The sequence below is a fragment of the Pagrus pagrus genome (genome assembly GCF_965226575.1).
Source record: "Pagrus pagrus genome assembly, chromosome: 8".
NCBI lineage: Eukaryota > Metazoa > Chordata > Actinopteri > Spariformes > Sparidae > Pagrus > Pagrus pagrus.
Window position 1 is genome coordinate 19,342,142 of NC_140192.1, and position 21,335 is coordinate 19,363,476.

Genomic DNA, 21,335 nt, shown 5'->3' on the forward strand with positions numbered 1-21,335 from the left:
TCAAGCAATTAACAAATGTTTCCTTGGAAGATACTTCAAATGATAAATTGTCTTTGCTCACTGCTCCAGTGTCCACCCAAAACAGATGATATCAGTGTAAAGAGGACATTAATGAGGAGCATTTTTCCATTTAAAATATCAAATGTCACAATATGTATGTATAGCATGCATAACAGGCACTTTATTGGCACACTATATTGGCTATTAGTAATCACATGGAATAGCTTCAGTGTTTTATGACAGCCATGTAGTCTTGAAGTCAATGTGTAATGTCTTACATCTAAGTGCAGTAAAAATACAGACTCATAGTTACAATATGTACTGTAAGCCCCCTGCTGATTCTTATAAATAGGACAGCATTTGTGACAAATCACGTGCTGTGGGAACCCACACCGTGAACATGTGAAGGAATCCTGATCACACTCCACCTGCCTTCCTTTATCTCGCCTCTTGTCTCTCTTCTTTCTGCAGCGCGGAGCGCGTGTGTCTCTGCGCTCTTGTTTCTCGAGTGTTTGTCAGAGCTGTTAAACAGATTTAAAGCTGGTGTTTATTGTTGTGCTGCACCGCCCTGTTATCGCTGCATTCCCCCCATTCTTCTCCCCTCAGCACCCGCTAGCCAGATGGTGTCACTCCAGGAGCTAATTCAGCCCTCGCACATGTGTGCAACACAAACACTCGCAATCGCACAAACACACTCGAGGCAACGTACACAAGTTAGGATTTATTGAGCTGCACACTTAGACGTGCTCTGTCTGCAATTACTTTGCTATACATAAAATAACTGCATGCAAAACACATTAACACGATCGTGTACACACACATACAGTGTAAACCACAGGAATATTTGGCATGCACATAGACAACAGCATAAAAAAGCAGAAACTCATATTCTACTCGCAGTTTGCACAGGAAAGCTTCATAAACATATATAAATAGTGTATGTTTACATACACACAAGCAGCAAGTTACACGACCATGAGATCACTTAAAGGGTCATAAAAGCTGCAGTTTAAATCCCAATAGCTTGCGAAGTACAGGAAAATGGTTGTAAAGGGCAATAGAAAAGGGGGAGGGAATGAAATAGTAAGAGGAGGTAGTGCTATTATGACCTGCGACACACACTACAGCAGCAGTGCCAGGTCGAGAGAAAATCTTGCCAAACAGTCATGGGAAGGCCGCCCAGCAGGCTGCAAAACGATCAGAAACATCCTTATACTGGAGATCCTTCTTGTTCCTGCTCGCCTTCACACTTTCCTTTTCCAATTTGAATGCACTTGATTTCATCCAACAAAACAATGGCCTCTGTCAGCTGCCAGAGATTAAGCAGTGAGATGTCTTGCACCTGTAGCTTTATTTTTCGAGAAGCCCACTGCAGCGTTAAAGCAGAACTGGCAACCCTAATGTCAGCGGGGATTAGCTGAGAGGAGGAAAGCTACTGGGAAGGGATGCTACATTTACTCAGACTGACTCATGCCATGTACAAAAGTGTCTAAACCTGATTCATCCTTTCAAATGGCAGGAAACTAGATTTCAAACAATTTTGACAAAATGACAAATAAAGAAGTAAATTCTTTAATTTAAGAGGATGGAACCAGTTAACCTTTTACATACAGTTTGCTTGAAAAATGACTGAACCAGTTATCAAAGTAGTTGGCAAATAATTTTTCCTTTGAACGACTAATTAATTAAGCGACTAATATTTGCAGCTCCTATCTTGAATGGAGTCATTGTCCCTTATTGATGGCAGTATGTGAAGTAAAACATTAATAAGCACACAAGTGCTTGGTTTATAAAATATGAGAACAATTATGATGACAAACCAAACTCTACAGAAAATATCATGTTGTGTGCTTCAGACAAGTGTCATCGCTTTTAAGCTGATGCTTTTACCCACAAATCATCCTGACGGTTATTCCCACATGATTCAAATTCAGCATTATGTGCGCCGCTGCAAAACAGAGAAAGCAAGTGCAGCAACGAAGTGAACAACAGTGTGCGAAGCAGAGAGAGAGGGGAAGTGACAAAGTGAGAGGGGAGGCCTGCTGGCAGGTTGGCTCCTGTTGGCTGGACGAGTGTAGCAGCGAGCTGACCTGCCAGGGATTAACACCTCACATCTCCTGTTCATTCCCCTGCTCTCCCATAACACGCTGCATGCAGCATCACCCTCAAAAAACTAGCTTAGGCTCACAAAGGATTAGGCTTTTTTAACCGTGAAGTCAAATGAACAGGAAAAATACACCACATTGATTAACAAAAGGTGAAAAGGATGTGGTTCATTTAATCCTTGTGCTAGCAAATTATGCAACATTGATCACTGTAGAAATGTGTGCTTTCTCTTGTTCACAGCCTGATAAGCTTCTTGGCACACAATGCTCTTTTCTCTCTTCCAGGCAATAGCCCTCTGATTATGTGCTTTGAGAGAAACAGGCAGGCCGTCTAAATGAGTGTATGCTCTAAGTTAATCAAAGGTGTGTTTGATGTTGCTGACAGCCGCATTAGATGGAAGGTGTGTGATCCACTGTCTCTGCGGAGCTTCACTTGCGCGGGACTGTAAAAGCTAGCCAGCGCTGCATGATTAAATCAATCCCATCTAAATCATGACAAGTCAGAGTGATTTATCTGACATGCCAGGAGCCGCGGTAATGCGTACAGAATCAGTCCAACAACTGAGCAATAAATCTACGCAGGCACACCTCAGCCAGCTTAAAAAGAGCGAAACACGGGTGAAGTGGTGCGACAAATGATTCTGCTCTGCTGCCTCCACATCATGTGGAGAGATGAAAGACGTGAACTCACTGTTTGAATATTGATCTCCTTGGATACCTTTCACTTATAGAAAGCACCGCACATCTAATGAACAGATGGTAAATACAACAACAACAACAAAAACGGATCACCTTAGCTCCAGGTGGTAAAGGCTGAGTGAAGATTAGCTATTGTTGATGAACTGGAAACCAACTACAACATGCTGCTGTTGCACCAACGCTCTCATCTTGATAAAATGTGTCAAAAAATACAAGAATTGCATTTTTAAAGCCCTTAACTTTTAAATGTGTTCTCTGTACACCATATGATGCTTGTTTATTTAAATTGTACTTTCTCCAAAGAAACATTTTGCACAATTTGGTGTTTTTGTGCAACACCACTCTCGTAAATACAAAATTATCTAATATAGATGTAATCCAGCCCCGTGCTACCAACTAACAACAACAGTATGAGACATCATAGCAATTGTATTACTTAACCTTATTTTGCAGACATATTTTTGCAAGTTTGCACAAGCATTACACACAACTCAGAAAACTAGCCAGCCAAGCTAACGTACCCTGAACCCGAGACAACACCTGACTATGACATGCTGCTGGCTAAATCTCTGTCCAAATGGGCCGACTTGGCTTACGATCAAAAACAAGCTAGTCGACAACTTTGCGAACATGGCAAATCATCAAGCAAGTGCAACAACACAAGACAGCCCAGCTAATATTGCTCGCTAGTCCAACAGCAACTTTTCCAGGTCAATTAAGGTCAAATCAGCATGTTGCATGCATTAAATCCTACATAAGCCATTTGCTAAAACATTTTTTAGAAATATTTTAAATTGTCGGCTGTCTGTTTCTGTGTTCGCTAGCTTGTGGTCCTCTTCTTCCCTACATTTGTTGGCACACTGTCACCACCAACTGTCGTTCAGTGGAATAGCATGTAGCCAACAGTAGGATGCCAAATTGTGCAACATGTGTGCTTGCACATTTGCTTGTTTTTCCTCATGCATGACAGCACCAAATGGAGACCCCCAAATGTAGAAGCGTTGCTCCACAGGGTACCTTTGCCTGCCCAGTTTATTGCATGTTGGACATTTGAAGCATCTACATCAGAATAACACACAGAAGATCATCTGATCAACTGGTCTGCATCGTTGCTCTGAAATAAACCAAGTTTAGTCACTGTCATGGCATTTCTGTTTGGACCTAAATAGTACAGGGAACTTATCTAAGGAGCTAAAATTCCCTTTTGAGCATTCATGTTTACATTCCATCCGCATTATCTAGTCCTCACGAAATAAAGTAGTTTAAACGCTGAACTAACTCAGACTCAGAAGTCACTGTAGGACAAAGTAGATTCAGTCTCTTTTCAGATGTCCAGGCTTTGCTGTTGTCGCACTTGATGCACCTTCAGTGAAACTCAAAAGGTAGTTTTGGAGTATTTAATTGACAGTAGCGCTACAGCTCCGGTGCTGAGCAGTTCTTCATAGTGTCGAGTTTTTAAGAGGCCGCTGTAATCTCTTTGTGGCACAACTTAATGTCGAGGGAGGTGTACCCTGCAGAGCTCTTTGTGTCTAAATAATTACTGGGCTCGGAAAGAAGAGAGTGCAGTGGAGAAAGCGTGATGATGTGCATTAGACGCCGCCATCTCTCTTTATCTCCCTCTCTCTTTACACACCCTGTCTATTTTTCTGCACTCCAGGCTCCATTTGTAAGACTCCACTGCCTTCTGGTTTATGCATGCCTCATGAAGACCCCCCTTTACCCTTTGCAAGCAACTTCAGGGTTGCTGACATTCCTCTGAGCTGAATGCATAAACCTTCCTTTGGGAGCTGAATGTGCTTCCACGGTGGATCTCAAGGCCCCGGCATAACTGCGTAAAGCCGTGCACTTTATTGTTGCCGGCATGGAAACCTGTGTTGGATTTTATGCACTCGTACTCACACTCAGGCACACACACACGGCCATACTCTCACACTCACACACATGCTCCAGTCCCCATGTAGCCTGGAACAGCAACAAAGCTCTCCCGTACTGTTGCCAGGGTAACGTGGTCGGGTCAGACCAGTCGAGCGGTCTCTCTTGTTCCAGGCTGAGCACCCCAGCCCCCCACCTCCCTCCACTCACTTGCACTATCTGGGTTTCTGTTTCTCTGTCCATCCTCCTTATCCTCTCCTCTTTCCCCTTTCTCTGTCATCACTCCCCCCCAGGCACATCGTATCTTAAGCCACTTCTTCTTCATGGTCACTGTCACATTTCTGCCCCCAGGGCCGAAAATTGTAAAGTGAGGAGGATTCACCGCTCTGACCACTTAGTCTAATTATGGTCTTAAATGAAAGGCAATTCTATAAACTTTGAACCAAAAACTTAAGAGACACCTGAAAATGGTAAAGAAAGGTTAAATTTATGTATTGTTGACAATGCAAGTTGCAGTGGCACTCAAAGTTAAGAGATAACATCACATAGTTCACATGTAAAGACCTTTTCCTTCACTAAAGACTGAATGTGCCATTTTTACTGCCAGCAAAGCATTTGCTTTGCAATTATTTGCATCAGTATTTTACCCTTTTCATTTGTAAATGGGTTTTTAATAATACAGAGTGTGATAAGGCTGCTCCATTATGTGTAGCAATAATTTAGTAACCGTTTTATGAAAGAAAAACCCCACTTCAGGCCATTGGCATATGGAAATTATATCAGAACTAAGCCGTTGCTGGCAGACACACAGTGATGGATTACCCTTCTTCTCCTGCAGCTATTATAGATCTATTGTCAGAGTCCTGGAGTGTGAATAAATGGAAATGACACAGATAGACAATTGAAATCTGTTTATTACTGATACAACAAACAGACACGGTGCAGCAATGAGAGCAGGTGCTAACAAACATGCTAAACAAAGTCTAATTGCTGTTTGGTGCTCCAGCTTAGATATTACAATTAACAGTGGCCAAAAACCTTGGCACATACACAGTAAATTCAGGAGCACGACACACATGTTTACACCTATACCCACACCTGTTTTACTAACCGTAGTGGTCTGTGTTGCATTTTTCTCTTCAACTGGTATGAGCTGCATGCCTTCAATCTTTAATCTTTAAGCTTCATACACCGGGTCACAGAAGGATAGCAAATATATATTTACTGTAGGGGTGGCGCCTTGTGTTATTTTCCAAGATAAAATAAGATTAGTTTAGAATTGTCCTGAAATGAGGTCACTAGCTTATATTTAGTTTATTTGTTGCTTATGCAAGAGAACATCTGAGGACATGCAGTTATCCTGATTCACAATGAGAGAGAAAATAAAAGGTCTCCAACAAAGCCCATCATCTAAGTTTGCCCACATCAAAGCCTTTTATATTTAATGTTATTTACAAGCTCAAACTGCTTCATGCTGATGTCCAACCCAATCGCCACAGTAAATGCCAGCCAGGTTTGTTTTTGCAAAACCAAAAGGAAGTTAAAACTGAACATTCCTTGTGTTGCAACTTTGTTTGTTTATGTTGAATTTTCTTTTTCTCTGTGCTCATGCTCTGCTTAGGTTTATGCAAAACGACCTGGTTAGGTTAGAAAAACATTCCAGTTTGGCCTAAAATACCTGTTTTGGTTGCCACGATCGTGGATGGAGATGATCCAACTTCCTGTTTATGGATGGAAGTCTTCTTAAAAAAGACACCAGCTTTTCACGCCACAAAAGCAGCTTGAAATATCCCCATGTCTCTTGAAAAAAAACCCACGGTTATGGCGCCATTTTGCAGCCTTCTTGGCTATAATAACACCACCGCCGTCCCCTCCACCTCCCAATGTGAAAGTCGGCTAATGAGCATTTAACGTGAATGTGATATGCCATATTTGCTATAAATGTCAACCTTTGACGAATATGTGGTTTGCAGAAACATTGACTGCTAACATTATATTCTTGCGCTGTGATGCTGAGTGTAGCTTAATGTATGGTACACAGGGATAGATGTTGAGCATTGGTAACTCTTGGTTATTTGAAGAGTTTGCATGAAAGTCGCAAAAATATGTTGCTATAACTTTCAGAGAGCCAGCTGCACTTACTGCCACCCTAGAGGCTCCACCACAAACCTGTCAGTGCTCATAAGTCACAAAAAGCTGATTTTTAGACATTTACCCCTGAGCCACTTCTATGACGCAACTAACAGTTGAGCTTTATTAAAGAGTTTATAGATTCGTGGGAGAGAGATGAAAGAGTGGGGATATGAATGAAAGGTCACAAGATTCAAATGGATTTGAACTTGTTAGACTTGTTTAACTGGAAGTTGAACGCGGCCTACTGAGACACTGGGGTGACCTAGAGGAGCCATTTCATAAATTATTCTTTAACCACATCGCTGCTTCATTTGACACACAATTCTCAATTTCACAATGTTTCCCTTAAACCTTCAAGACTCTTTGCATGCCATTGATTTGAAAGGTGGAGGACTACAACTGTATATTGATGACTTTACCCAATTTGTGATTGGAGGTTCAATATATATACATAATTTACTCTGAACCCAAAAGGTGGCTAGAGCTGTCTCAGATGCATATCAAGAACTTAGCTTCAGTAGCTAATATCCAGATTACAAAAAAAGCAAAAAAAATGAATAGCAATGGTAGATTGATCATTTTAATCATATTTCAGACCCTAAAAGAAAAACTAATTCCAATTTTGGATAACTACAAATGTTATAATAATGTTACTCTCCTATGATTGCTGCATGCAAAGTTCTAGCTTGCACACTGTCCTCCAAACAAAGATTTCTCTTCTGATATTACACACAAGATGATCGTGTCAAACTCCTAAATAATAAGTGCAGTCCTCATGTATCACTGCCACACCTAAAGCAGACGATAACCACAGGGACATCCATCAGAATGCTAATAAAACTACACACATAATTGATCACAGCGCTCACTGCCGGTTTGTTCACAAAAGCATGTTTCTATTAATAACGAAGGAGAAAATTTCAAATTGCAATCCATCTCCCTGACTCGCTTGCTTTGATAGACATTGACGGATAGACTGCAGCTTCAGCTCTGCCTAAAAGGAAGAAAACCCTGCGTCTCGTTTCCTCGCCATCCTTTGTTGTCAGACCATAGCCGCTTTGTTCTCAAACCGGTCTTTAACGATGGCTCTCCAGGTAATGAATTGTACGACAAGTGGACTGCTAATACCGCCTGGTCCCTCATGAGAAATTAATGCATTGCCTTGTGAGGTGAGAAGAGCAGCTTTGAGCTGATGTGTGATGATGACATTAAATCCTCCTGTCAGAGTGGTGTTGGGCTGCGTGAGCTGGGTTATCTGAGCAAACCCATTGTCACGCTGTTAAAAAATACATGATCGCAGGAGATTGTCTGATAGTTTCTCTGATCAGGATAGACTGTCTGCTGAATTCATTGTTGTCATTATAGGCAACGTTGTCACTATTCTGAGCTTTATACAATGGCCATCAAGATGATACTGCTATTTAAGGCATTCTTAGTCTTTCTTTTTTTACTTTTAGAGCTCAGTCTTGACAGCTTTTCTCTAAAATGTGGCCAGTTAAATGTAGTACATCCCCTGAATCCGTAGGCTACCGTCTCAAGACAGTTTAGCCTCCGGAGCAACAGCCGATGGTTCAGGATTCCAGTGTAGCCAACGGGTATCTGGATGATGGATATCCAGGCCAAATGTCTGGCCAGTAATTGTTTGCAGTCACATTAGCAACTTGAGACACAAGAATCAAGTTGGAGTCTATGGTAAATCTACACTCTCTTCCAAAAACTGCATTTCAGCCAATCTCATAACTTAAAAAAACGTGTTTCCCAACAGCTTCTCCTAGGAGGCTTGTCCCAACAAGTAACAAAAAGGAGCCTATTCAGCTACAAATATGTTCAGTGTAGCACAACGAAATGTATGCAAAGACTCCTGGACTAGAAAATTGTAATGGAGGTGTTTGTGTGTGTGGGTGATTTCCAGATCTTTGCCCTCTTAAATTAACATTTTGGTGAAAACCTTCCTCCTTTCTGTCGCCAGTTTTTATTCAGTGCCTGACACATGAACACCTTTCGTCACGGAAGGTGTCATTCATTAGCAGTTATGGGGCTAATGCGCTAGCCATCTGCTAACCTCCCACCCTCGGAGCCAATAATTTGATTATTCATATGGAGCGCTGAGCTGGCTGCAGTCGGGCTGGGTGCTGCCGGCTGTGAACAGATGTTGAAACGTGAACTAGCAGCCCTCGGCCTTGAACTCCACGCGGCTTCAAGCAGCGGTGTGTCGTCCTATGCCGTTCAGACATGCGGTGATCTCCACCGACAGGCTTTACCAAGCAGCAGCAAGTCACCAGCTCCACTCGGGCCTGATGAGATCTGGAAATAAGAAGCAGCAGAAGCCCAGGAGGAGGATACAGTTCAATCACTAGACACACAGGCAGGCAGGCGTACAGGCAGGCTGGCTGGCAGCAGTGTTTCTAACAGGCTGGCAGATGTGCATGTGCATCAATTTGTGTGCCTGTTCACCATGACGTGTTAGCCATGTCCTTAACTTTACCCACACTGCCTGTGCATCCAGAGCACGATTTGACCTCAACTCTGTGACTAATGTTCATGTTTATGTCGTGTAGTATAAGATGGGAAGATGGATGGAAGGTAGCATTAGAAAAGATTCCCGTGTTTACGAATGAAGAAGAAGAAAAATCTTTATTTGATATCACATATCATGTAACAGAGAACCTTATACTTTGCATTTAACCCAGCCTGAAGGAGCAGTGGGCAGCGTATGCATCTGGGACCAACTCCAGATCTTAGCCAGTGCCTTGGTCAAGGGCACTGACTGGATTGACCTAATGTACATGTTTTTTGATTGTGGGGGAAACTGGTGGACCTGGAGGAAACCCACACAAGCACAGGCCCTCCCCCAGCTGGATTTGTATGAAGGACAGTCTTGCTGTGAGGCAACATTACTAACCACTGCGCCACTGAGCTTTCACATCAGTGGAAAACACAGATGGTGGCAGCGAGTCGTGTTGTAAACACTACCAAAATAAAAGTCACAAATAGTAGCTTACATACAGTATGTGGAAAAATGTGCCAAATGATCATTCAGCCATGCTGTAGTTTTCATTGTGGCACATCTTTTTAAGTGTTGTATATCAGACACACAGATCTTTTCATAGAATAATAACATGTACACAAAGCAGTTCTACTGCCAAAATCTAAAGCTGACTAAACAGTACATCAGTACGTTTAATTACTAATAGACCCTTTCACAGCAGACATTTTGACTTGTCGAAGCAGGAAAAGCACAAGTGGAATTAATAATTATTAGTTGCATTCCATTAAGGTGAGCTGGTTCCAGGGCTCACTCATTGTCATGGCGTACTGGGACACTTAATAGAATGGAGCCATCATTAACGTCACTGGTCACACCTGTGTAGGCACTTTAGTGTTGTTTAGTACCAAGTTAGATGTAAGTTATTGGATCATTTTTGTTGGGGTTCACTAGCTACTTAATCTTCTGATGTCTCTCACGTTGTGGTTTTAGATGACTTTGACACAAGCTTCCTTTCTCTTGTTGCTGTCTAAAGTTTGATGGGTTGTCCCTCTCTGTATTTGAGTTGGTGCCAATAGTTCACTAGCTACTTAATCTGCTGATTGATATCGCGATTAATTCTTTTGTTTACAAAATGTGGACAAATTGTGAAAAATGCTGATCACAATTTCCCAGAGCCAAACTCACATCATCAAATTGCTTCTGTCGTCCAAAAAACTGTAGAAAACCCAAAGACTCTTCATTATCATCATTAATGACAAAGAAAAATAGTAAACTCTGACTTTTAAGAAGCCAGAACCAGCTACTGTTTGACATTTGTGGTAGAAAAATTATTGAAACGAATAATCAGTTATCAAAATAGTTGGTGATTTATTCATTTTCAGTTGAATCATCCACTCATTGATGTGGCTTGACGTTATTGCAAATGGGATGTAGACATTAACTGCATTTACAAGTAGGAAACTGGTAATTGAGATAACTGTAATATGACATGCACACTGCATAAGGCTACATTGTGTGTCAGAGCGCAGGGAATTATGGGCACTGGAGGATAAATATTAGTATTTTGTGCACTACACTGACAGCACCAGCTTAGTGGATCGCAGCAGCTGAAATGAAGCGAACACCAGTGACGAGTAGTAGTAGCCTAATTCCATTTTTGTCTGTGAAATATTGGTCAGGAAGTGAGCTGGGGACGGGGGCAAAGAAAAACCATCGACTAAGACCCCAGACAGTCGCAAATGGTGTTTGAATATTAATAAACAAACGGCAATTCCATACAGGCCGTAACCGAAGCATGAAAGGAATGATTAGTTAAAGTGGGAAATTGCTTGGTCATAGTGTAAGTGTAGAGCAACTGTATTTTCTCCAGTGTGTGTTAAAGCAGCACTTCATATCATAAGCTCATTATATCTGAGCCATAAAGTGATTATGGGCTCCAGTAAGGCATTGTTCTGCTGTTGACAGGATTAAAGATGACTTTAGAGGGAGAGAGAGTGAGCGTCGCCGCTCTCTGCTCGAGTGTTTGCTTGCTTTGTGTAAGCCAGCAGTGAAAGGGGCTGCGCGCTTGACTGTTTGCCAGCTGCGGCACACCCTCGCTCCATTCTTTTACACATCCATCTCCCAACACTTTGTCTATCCGTCTAGATATCTGTCTGCTCTGTTCCTGTTTGAAGTGTCCTTTTTCATAGACTTGTCATCACCTGGTGTGCGAATGAGTCAAGGATTTTAACAGAATCCTTGAGACAGTCTGGCATTGAGTAGTGTGTGTGTCTCTTAACTAAATCAAATTTGTCTTTTTTAAAAACAAGTGCATTTATTGGCTGTGTGAAACACTGCCTTGGTGAATTCCAATCATTTTGTTTCTGTTATTATTGACTTTTAATCACTTTTGATAACTTTTACAATGTTTTATTTGAACCACTCCACTGTACATCTGGGTGAATCTCTCCATTTGTATCTTCCCTTACGGGCATACATACACTTTATTATTTTTAGTGTCTAGATTTCTAATGAGCTTTTTTCTCCACCCTGCAGAAGAAGACCGGAGTTGTGAAGGTACAGGAGAAGAAGGAGCGGTGGAAGGAGAAAAAGGTGGCGAAGCGGCAGAAGAAGGACGACGAGGAGGTGGAGGAGGAAGAGGAGAATGTCCAGCCGGTGGTGGATGCCCTGGAGAACGGCTTCCTCCATCACGCCCAGCGGGAGCAGGAGAGGATGAACGAGAGGCTGCTGAAGAAGACGTACTCCAAGAAGAACAAAATGGTCAGTGTGTCCGTTTTCATAGTGTTTTTCTTTTTAAAATGAACGTCAGATATTGGCAGATGAAAGCGATGTCTGCTATGTCTGCTTATGCCATGAATGTCAGAGGAGCCAATCAGCTGCTTAGGTGGCATCTGATTCCACTTCTTTGTTGTGTTTGCGCTTAAACTCAGAAGCAGTCTGTTCTCTAAATATATATCTGTCCATCTGACGGCTGGTCCACATTCACTTTAAATCAGTGAGAGGTGAGCATGTGGACAGATCCTTACACCTGCTGTATGTCTGATGTGACTTATTCTCGTGTCAACAGGGACTTTGTGCCAGAGTGCTGAGGTTATCACTTCAGTCCTCTCTATCAGTGCACCATCAAATCACGTCTCACTGTTCAGCACTGGATAAAATCATTTTCCTCCAAATGCTCACTTCTTTTGTGAGCAGTATCTGCTGGTTGTGAGGAGTTTGAGCCCAGTTAGAGCTGTCGACCTCTGACTCATTTTGGAAGTGTGTAATTATGTTTACATTTAGGTGATTTTCATTTTTGTAACTGCCAGGTCATTGTCACAAAGGACTGTGGGTTTGTTCAGAATCCTCATCAGTCTTTTGTGGTTTGTAGAGATGTCTCTCACGTTTGTGGTTTTTGATGACTTTGGCGCGAGCTTCCTTTCTCTTGCAGCTGTCTAAAGTTCGACGGGTTTATCTGACTGTATTTGAGTTGGTGCCAATAGCTATCACTTATCTTTTGCATGTTGACTTCTGTGTCAGTAGTGATAATAATGTCCACATGGGAATTGTATTTCCTCTACAGCAGTTACAGTACTTGCTGGATGTGTAAGTGTGAGACTGCAGCATGAGTATCTCTTAACATCCCTTATTTAGTCGTTAGTCATAGGGGATCATAAGAATCTGTATTTCCCTTATGGGTTTTCTTGAAAGATGACACAATGAGTAACACGAGTTGTTAGTTACAAAGTGGGTACACTTTCATCTGCATTCACTTTTGTTTCACAAATACATTTACCCTAGTTTCAGTTGTCAGATTCTTCACGAACCCATTTAGCCCAACACTCTTCTCCTTTTCATGCCTCCAGCAATAGCCATGGCCAGAGGCATTATGTTTTCGAGTTGTCCATCTGTCCTATTCTTGTGAACATGATATCTCAAAACAGCCTCGAGGAAATTTCTTCAAATTTGGCACAAAAGTCCACATGGAATCAAGGATGAAGTGATTAGAATTTCGTAGTAGAAGGTCAAAGGTCAAGGTCAACCTCACAAATCACATGTTTTTCATATTCACTGATTATTCATCAATTAATATGAGGAATATGACACTTTTTCTTTCACAAATGTCTAATGATGAATGTCTCTGTGACATAATGTTCTGCAAAAAATGATTTATTATATTCAATGCCATAGCTCAGGGATAGCAACTTGACTGGATGGCTGGGAGCAACCTTAACTCCATACTGTACGTGTTTACAATATGAATCCATTTTTTCGTGATGGGAGGCTCTTCATGAAACCACGTCTTGTAATTGTCTTCTTACTTGCTACCATGAGGATTTTAGTTAATATTTGTCTTTGATATCTACTTCCTTAGGTGTGTTTCCTAAGTAGAGAGAGAGGGAGAGAGAGAGAAGTGAACTCAATGTTGAATCGTGTGATCCAGTGTAAATCTGATATTTAGCATGTCAAATTAATGTTGAATGTTTTTTCTGATTTCTGAGGAAAATCAACTCATGAGGCATGATGAATGTGTGAAACAAAAAGATTAGATGTTGTCACGTGTAGCCACGTCTTGACAGTTTCCACGGCCAAATTTGTTTCCACCTTTAAGTTATCATGTGATCACTTTGCGGTGCTGAGTGGGTGGTTGTACTTGTCAGTTTGCAAATGTATTTGTTTGTTTGTTTGATTTTTTTTTTTTTAAGGAAGAGCAATTTTGAATGGAATTCAGCAAAACTTGTGGAACAGCTTTGGTCACTGCAGTACAACAGAAAAGCTAGTACGCAGGTGAGGACAGATAACAGTAGTTTGGGACAGATTGGCTGATAAAGACTGTACTGTAGGTGCACCATGGGAGATTTGTACTTGTTTGTTTGAGATTGTAGTGTTCTGTGAAACAAAAGAAGCGATCAGACAAGTTAAAACAGTATCATGGGGGAAGAATTGCACAGAAACAGTCACAGCTTTTTGAAGGGCGACACATATGACTTGTACACATGAGCCACAATGAGCCCTGGTCCTCCCAAACGAGTGTCTCATAAATAAATAGTGTGCATGCTGCCTTCAGGTGGGTTTACCCTGCCACCCTATTCTTGTTTTCCTTCATGACTACAGAAGTGGCTCTCTGTTTGTTTATGCAGATAAAGGACTGCCAATATCCCCGGCTTCAAGCACACTGCTGAGCCCACAGACTCTGAGTCTGTCCCAGGGAGATAGCCCATCGTGTGTTAACAGTTTGTTTAAATGGGCGGATGTTTTTATGCTCCTGTCCGAGGCCAAGATCCACCATAGTGCTGTTGAGGATAAGAGGGGAAATGTAGTCAGGAAGCCAAACTAAATAATGAGGCTATGTAGCCTGGGGGCCTCCTCCACAGACAAAAATATCTCTCTTAGATAAGATTTCCTGAGGAAGTTAACATGGCTGAAAATGAGTTTGGCTGTGATATTTAGTTTGCTAAGAGACAGTTAGAAATTATGTATTTAGTTGATGCTGTTATCCAGAGCGTAAGTGCAGTAGGCTGCAATTACTGAACCCGATCTACATTCCAGTCCAGATCATAACTCAACAAGCTGCTGCTATCACGCAGAAACTGATGCTGACTTCCGTGTTTTACAGTAGCTGATCTGGAGATTTACTACTCATGCTCACAAACGGATTAAGATTATGAAAGGGGCTCAAAACCCACAGGCGAACTGAAGCTGAAACATTTTTTTTATTTTAATTTTTTTATTCCCCCCCTAAATAATGCTTTGGAGGAACATCAACCAATGCACCTACCTCCAGAATGCTGTGTTTTACTACCATCAGTCAAATCTGAGTATATTTTGAGCAATACAGAATGTATAGTTCATTTTGTCCCTGATTTGACGTGTATTTTTTTGAAGTGCACCCTCACCCCAGAAATGACTGTACACTTGGTCTTTATCAGCACAGCCTTATGTGTCAGTGAACCATTGTAATGAATGTCTGTTCAGCACCTTGCAGCAGCTTAGAGGAAGAATTTATCCGTGGCTCACTGGACTGGTTAAGGCACATTGACCTCATGTATTTTCCAAAGTCCTCTAAAAACCACCTCAGTCCTGTGATCCGTAGATAACTGGAGAGACATCTCCCTGATCCATAAAGTACTGCTGGTTAACATCACCCTGGTGGTTCTCTGTTGCTCTTGCTTAACTTCTAAACTTTCCAATCCTTTCCTTTTTTTTCTTTTAGCAGTTGCTTACTTTAATCTTTTTGTCTGGCTGAAGCAATGTTTGACTGTCTCATTGTCTGAAAACAAGCAGCTAAGGTATCTTTTAACCTGCTCTGGTGTTCCCTGCAAGCTGAGAATCAAAGCCCGCCTTTTCCCAGCTACGTTATTACTGTTTTGAGAGCTAACAATTATGTTATGTTCACATGCTGTGGGAAACACCCGTTTCCTGTCATAATCACAGTGCAGACGAGACTGCTGACATGATCATGTTGCACAGCTAATTAATTATAGATAACACTATGAAATATGAAACAGTTGATCCGCACCTTTAGATAAAGCCTGGATCTTCTCTGACTCAGTAAGAAGTGCAGTTGGTGTATGAGCTGGCCTGTTCATTGAGATCACGCCTGTCCACTCCCACTGCTTTTGATCCTGCTTCCATAAGTCATTTCCTGTTATCCCAGTCAAACTACTGTTGGTTTATTTTATTTTAAGAGTGGCTTTTATCTCTTTTGTTTCATAGGAGCTTTTTATTGTTGCAGGAAGAGTTGCATTACTGCATGACCAACATCTGCAGAGCCTGTGAGCATATGAATACCTCAGATTGTCTTTATTCCGGTTTATCCAAACAAATATAGGCACATTTCCTCTAGTTAATGTGTTATGTGATAGATTCACTGTTTGTGAGTCCTGTTTCCAGGTTTCTTTTCGTGTTTTTATGAGTCAAGGTTGCTCCATACATCCTGCAGCTATCAAGCAATTGTTGCCCTATCTCCCAGTGCGGTTTACAGTGATCACAGGAGCAGTAAAAGTTTGACTTCAAAGCTTGTTTTATTGTGGTGACTCTGGAGTGACTCTGTCAGAGCAGAAGAGACAGCAATAGATAACGTTATCTATTCTTACTTTATCCTCAACCCCTGTGATGTTTTCATGCGCTTTAAATCTCCGATAGATGGGATCCCGTGCATATAAAACACATCCGCTACCAGATGGATGGGACTTCGATGAGGAGCCCTTTGTGGATTTTATCTGCCACGGAAAACGTCCTTGGCAACGGCGCCCACGGATTCTATCACAGTCATGTGGTTGTTTAGTATTCACAGTTGTCTTTGTTGGCAACTAAACATAACAATAACATGTTCACATTTGCTCTTACATACATCCACGAGGACAAACTGTGGATCCTTTCATCCAACACGCAGTAAGCAGATGGATGTGCACACACATAACTGTGGGAAAAGGGCAGCACAGAGCAGCCATCTGGGCTTTAAAGCAGATGTTTACACGTTATGTCAGATCCTATTGATAGAACGCACTGATCGGCATGTTTACTTTTAGGATGCTCCCTCCACATCAGCTCAAGTACACTCGGAGCATTTCCTACTTTGTCATTCAGGCTACCCTCCAAGTGTCCCGCTTAGTTTTCCCTATCCATATTTCTTTCTATTCCACTGTCTCTCCTGTCAGGGCAGGCTTCCCTAGTGTATGTCACACACTGTGATCCATAGGTGAGGTGATGTGTCGATCTCCTCAAGGCACCCCGGGGTGCCAGAAGCTCGCCGGAGGACAGGTACTGCAGTGTCAGAGCAGAGTTTGCCACTCGGTTGCAGCACTTGATCTAATTAGAGGACTCAACAGGACCTCAGGAATGGTCGAGCATGGTGTGTGCACACCAAGGTCTAAGAACTGTTTTCTTGTTCTTCGATCAGTCACACTTTCAGCCGTCAGCGTTCATGCATTGTTATTGGGAGCTGTTTTTGAAGGCCGGTACTTGCACTGTTTGAACTGGATCCAACAGTTTGTGCCAGTTATTTGCATGTGCCAAGAATGAAACAAAGTTCCATTTGATTATTATTTTTGGCATGGTGGATCCAGAAACCTGCCACTTAAAATTCATACTTGTGAAATTGTTTTAAATGTGTTAGTCCCCCCTTAAAGGATCAGTCGTCATCAGTTCATCGCACGACCAAAGTCACCGAAAGAGAGCTCCTTTAATCAGTCAGCTTCAGAACCAACACATACACGCAGTGCAAACCATTGTCAAAACAAGAAAATTAGGTAAATATCACCTTGTTAATATGTTTGTATTAATTCTATTTAAGATATAGGTTTTTTTGAATGAGGTAGTTATCCATAGTCAGTGTGCTTCCAACAGTAGATGGCTTTCACCACTGACTAAAACAATATCATTTTAAGTTTACAGAATATTTAGAATATTTTTGCTCATTTTCCTTGCTGTTAGAAAGCCCTGTTTGACAGGGTACTGAAGCTACTATACCGCTTTCTCCAAAGCCACCAGACTACATTGACAAAAACACTCATTTTACTCCTCAGAACACAGGAGGTGCTGCCTCAGTCTGTTAGTATGTGTGTGTTATTATGTGTCTTCAGGGAATCCAAACTAACTCTTTAAATCAACCCTCCAACTAACCATCAGAGAGAGTAATATAATGGCATCAGACCCCTGTTGGAAAGGGCTGCGTGTACCTCACACAAACCCACTTAAAAAAAACAAAACTATCCCTTCAGGGCTAATATCCATAAACCAATACAGCAATCTGACCTGTGCTGTTGTTTTTATCGGTCACTCCCTGCTGTAAGATACCCAGTAAGCACCAACAAGGCTTTGACCTTCAATATGCTTCAAATGGGCATCATGAATAACACATAATGCTGACTCGCTCAAGCAACACACTGATAGCTACATACACATCACATCACCATTCCTGTCCATTAGTGCATTGCTTTACCCTGTGCTGCACACACACCCTACTAACAATGTCATATAGGAAAACATCTCTGGACACTCTACTCTATTATTCCAACCCCCCCTCTCAGGCAAACCCCTCACTATCAGGCCAGGCCGTGGTCATGATGCCAGCCATCCTGCATGCCCCTGTCGTACTGACTGTAGCTGCTTCAGGATTACCTCCCCTTCTTCATATCTAGGTGTGTTTATAAGCAGTAAGCCAGGTGGAGACAGATCAGATTAGCCAGGGCATTAGCAGTGCACTGGACCATAGTTCAGGGGCAGCCTAAGAGCTGTGATAGACGCAAGAGCATCACTGCCCATCGGCAGTGGGGCAGCGGTAACGGGCGGGTGATCAGGATGGCTGATAACGGTGGACTGGGTGTTATCTGGGGAGCAGCGACCCTGAGCGGTAGCAGCTCGGCTCAGGAGACGCCCGGCAGACATTATCTGTCCTGGCTAAGGCTGCTTCCAGCCCATTTAAACTGGAGATCAAGGTGAATCCTCTCCACGATGGCAATTTAGTAACATTTACCTATTTTAAGAGAAAAATGTCCAGTTTCTTGTTGCAATGCCGGATTTACCTGGATATATTAAAACAACTTAACAGTATTACCACATTGAATTTGTGTATTTAGGCAACATATTTGATTTATTTTTTCCTCCATCTGATCAAGAAATATTTGTTCCACCTATTCTCCCGAAGGCTTACACCTTTAGCTCGCATGACTATTATCTGCGCATAATGTTGTGGTTGATGGAGGAACTGAAACACTATCTACTGTTGCACTTATAATGAGATCAGCCCTAAAATGTGAAAACCTTGATGTAATTATTGGGTTGGAAAGCTTGTAAGTGGTAACATGATAGAAAAGGCCTTTACTCCTGTTACTCAGGTTAACACTGCAATTTAACAAAGAGCATTATTAGATGAGTGGATAATGAGGTGTGCTGCAGAGGTGTCTGCAGGCACATCGCATGTGTGTGCAGAGCGAAAAAAGACAGAGATGAGTGGAGGAGCGTGACTTGTAATAGACCTTGACAGATCAATTAGTTAGCTGCTTGTAACTCGAACATGTACGCATGATCACACGGCGGGTAATTGTCCTCACCACATCAGCGACAAGTTAGCAGGTAAACACCCACGAGCCTGCGCAAGAGAGATAAATGACAATGTGAAAAGTCTCAGATTTAAAAATATTACGCTCACACAGACACACTATGATAAATTGATTGCTGACAGTAGAAATTCCCTGGAGATATTAGTTGTCTTGCGTACTAGTTCCAGCTGGTAGATGGAATATGATCACTGCCTTTTGAGGAGAGTATTTTTTTTTATTTTAATATGGGCTTTCTAGTAATGTGTTGAATAGCTAAGTGTAGTGCATTAGCATTGACTACAGCTAGTGCAGGCTTTCATTTCAGTATTATGTTCTAGTAATTTTAATTAAAAAAAACTATCTAACTTAATTTTAGGTAGAGGTCATAGATAATGCAACCTTTCCCCCCCCCACGTGTCCATTAAACCACTTGAAACTAAAAAAAACATGATCCTTTCCTAACCCTATCCAAGTGGTTTTTGTGCTTAAATCTAACCAAGCCATAAGCACAGCACTGTGACAAGAGAAAAACTGAAAGTTGAACTACAGTTGAACAACCTAAAGAGTCATAAAGTTTGAATTTATCTGTGGTTTGCTTAAACATCCTTTGCCAACACTTACTCTGGCGATTGGGTCGTCAGGATAGAACTGTTTCATCATAGGGTAAAGGTGGTGACTCAGAATGACTTCCTATTGATTTGCTGTGACTCTTCCCTCAAAGGGGACAAGTGGATCCAAGCCATGCCAGCGAAATGTCTCGACAGCATAATAGTAATGTTTCTCTACTCATTGATTCAGGTTGTTAGCCTATTTGGTCACCCTTCTGTGCCTCGCAGCCATGCCAGCAACCTTCTCCACACCATATTCTGTCTCTAATGTGGTTTTACCAAACCAGCGTGAATCATGACTCAAATTAAAGGCCACTTTTTAGATGAAAGTAGAGTAAAGCTACAAATTAGGAATGTCTGAAATGAGTCACTTTTGACTTCATTAACTTCAATAGCTGACCGAGAACATCTGATTCTCTGGTCTCCAGCACAGCATATACCATGGTAGCATGAAAAAGGCATAAATAAGAGAGTCTTATTTTCCCAGTAGAGAACAGTAAAGCCAGTTAATTAGAGCAGAGATGAGACAGAGAATGTTCAGTGTAGATGTAATGTGTCTCTATTATAAATGTTGCAGTAATAACACAGCTCTATTTATTTTTGGCTTACACACGGGGCTCTTTTTTTTTTTCTTTTTCTTTTTTTTTAACATGAAATGCATTGTGAAACCACATGCTCAAGTTGTTGAGCAACAGCAGTTTTTGTAATCTAGTTGTTGGAGGACTCTCAATGAATGGAATTAAAAACAGACTAAAATCCAAGTGAAGTAAACTTCCCACAGATAATAATAAGTGAAGAAACAGAAAATGGAATTCTGCACATGAAATGCTGTGGGTGAAACTGTCACATATCAGATTTTTGTTAACAAGGTCAGTAGACTTTTATTTCCCTGAGATAATTTTCCTATATGAATAAGTGTCTGGGAGTGCGTACCTTTCCCTGTGTATGTTTGTAAGTTTCCTAAATGCCATCTATTTTTGCTCAGCAGACGGGCTGACCACAGTGAATTTAGTGTGAGGAGCCAAACTTGTTCCCATGGGTTTCCACTGAGGCTGCTGGTGTTGACTTTGCCAGGCATGCCAGGGGAAGGCTGGGAAAGGATGAGGGAACAGTCCCACCGGTGTTGAAGTGGAGGTGGGGGAGGGCGTAGAAGGATTTTGTGTCCACTGCTCCAATCCCAGGGGACGGTGTGGAGTTGAACTGGGTCCCAGTCTGCACTGGACACAGATGTAAACTCAGAGATGGCACATATTCCTGTTAAATGATCAATTATCTTCAATATTGAACAATGTAATCGCAGACTTTCCTTATATGGTGCGGACCTACTAACAAGAATTCAATAGGAACACCAGTAAAATTACCTCCAGGAAGATTTAGCCCTCTCAGGATTTCTCCTGAAGATCCATCA

At 41.8% G+C, this 21,335-nt stretch overlaps 1 protein-coding gene across 14 annotated transcripts in view; it reads left to right on the plus strand.

The window, feature by feature from the left end:
• Positions 1 to 21,335, plus strand: part of fbrsl1 (fibrosin-like 1) — a 369,210-nt gene that overhangs the window by 158,379 nt on the left and 189,496 nt on the right. For all 14 annotated transcript variants that reach the window (XM_084359201.1, XM_084359200.1, XM_084359206.1 and 11 more), the window contains one exon: positions 11,833 to 12,057. In XM_084359201.1, coding sequence (XP_084215327.1) covers positions 11,833 to 12,057 — 225 coding nt within the window. The remainder of the gene's footprint in view (positions 1 to 11,832; positions 12,058 to 21,335) is intronic.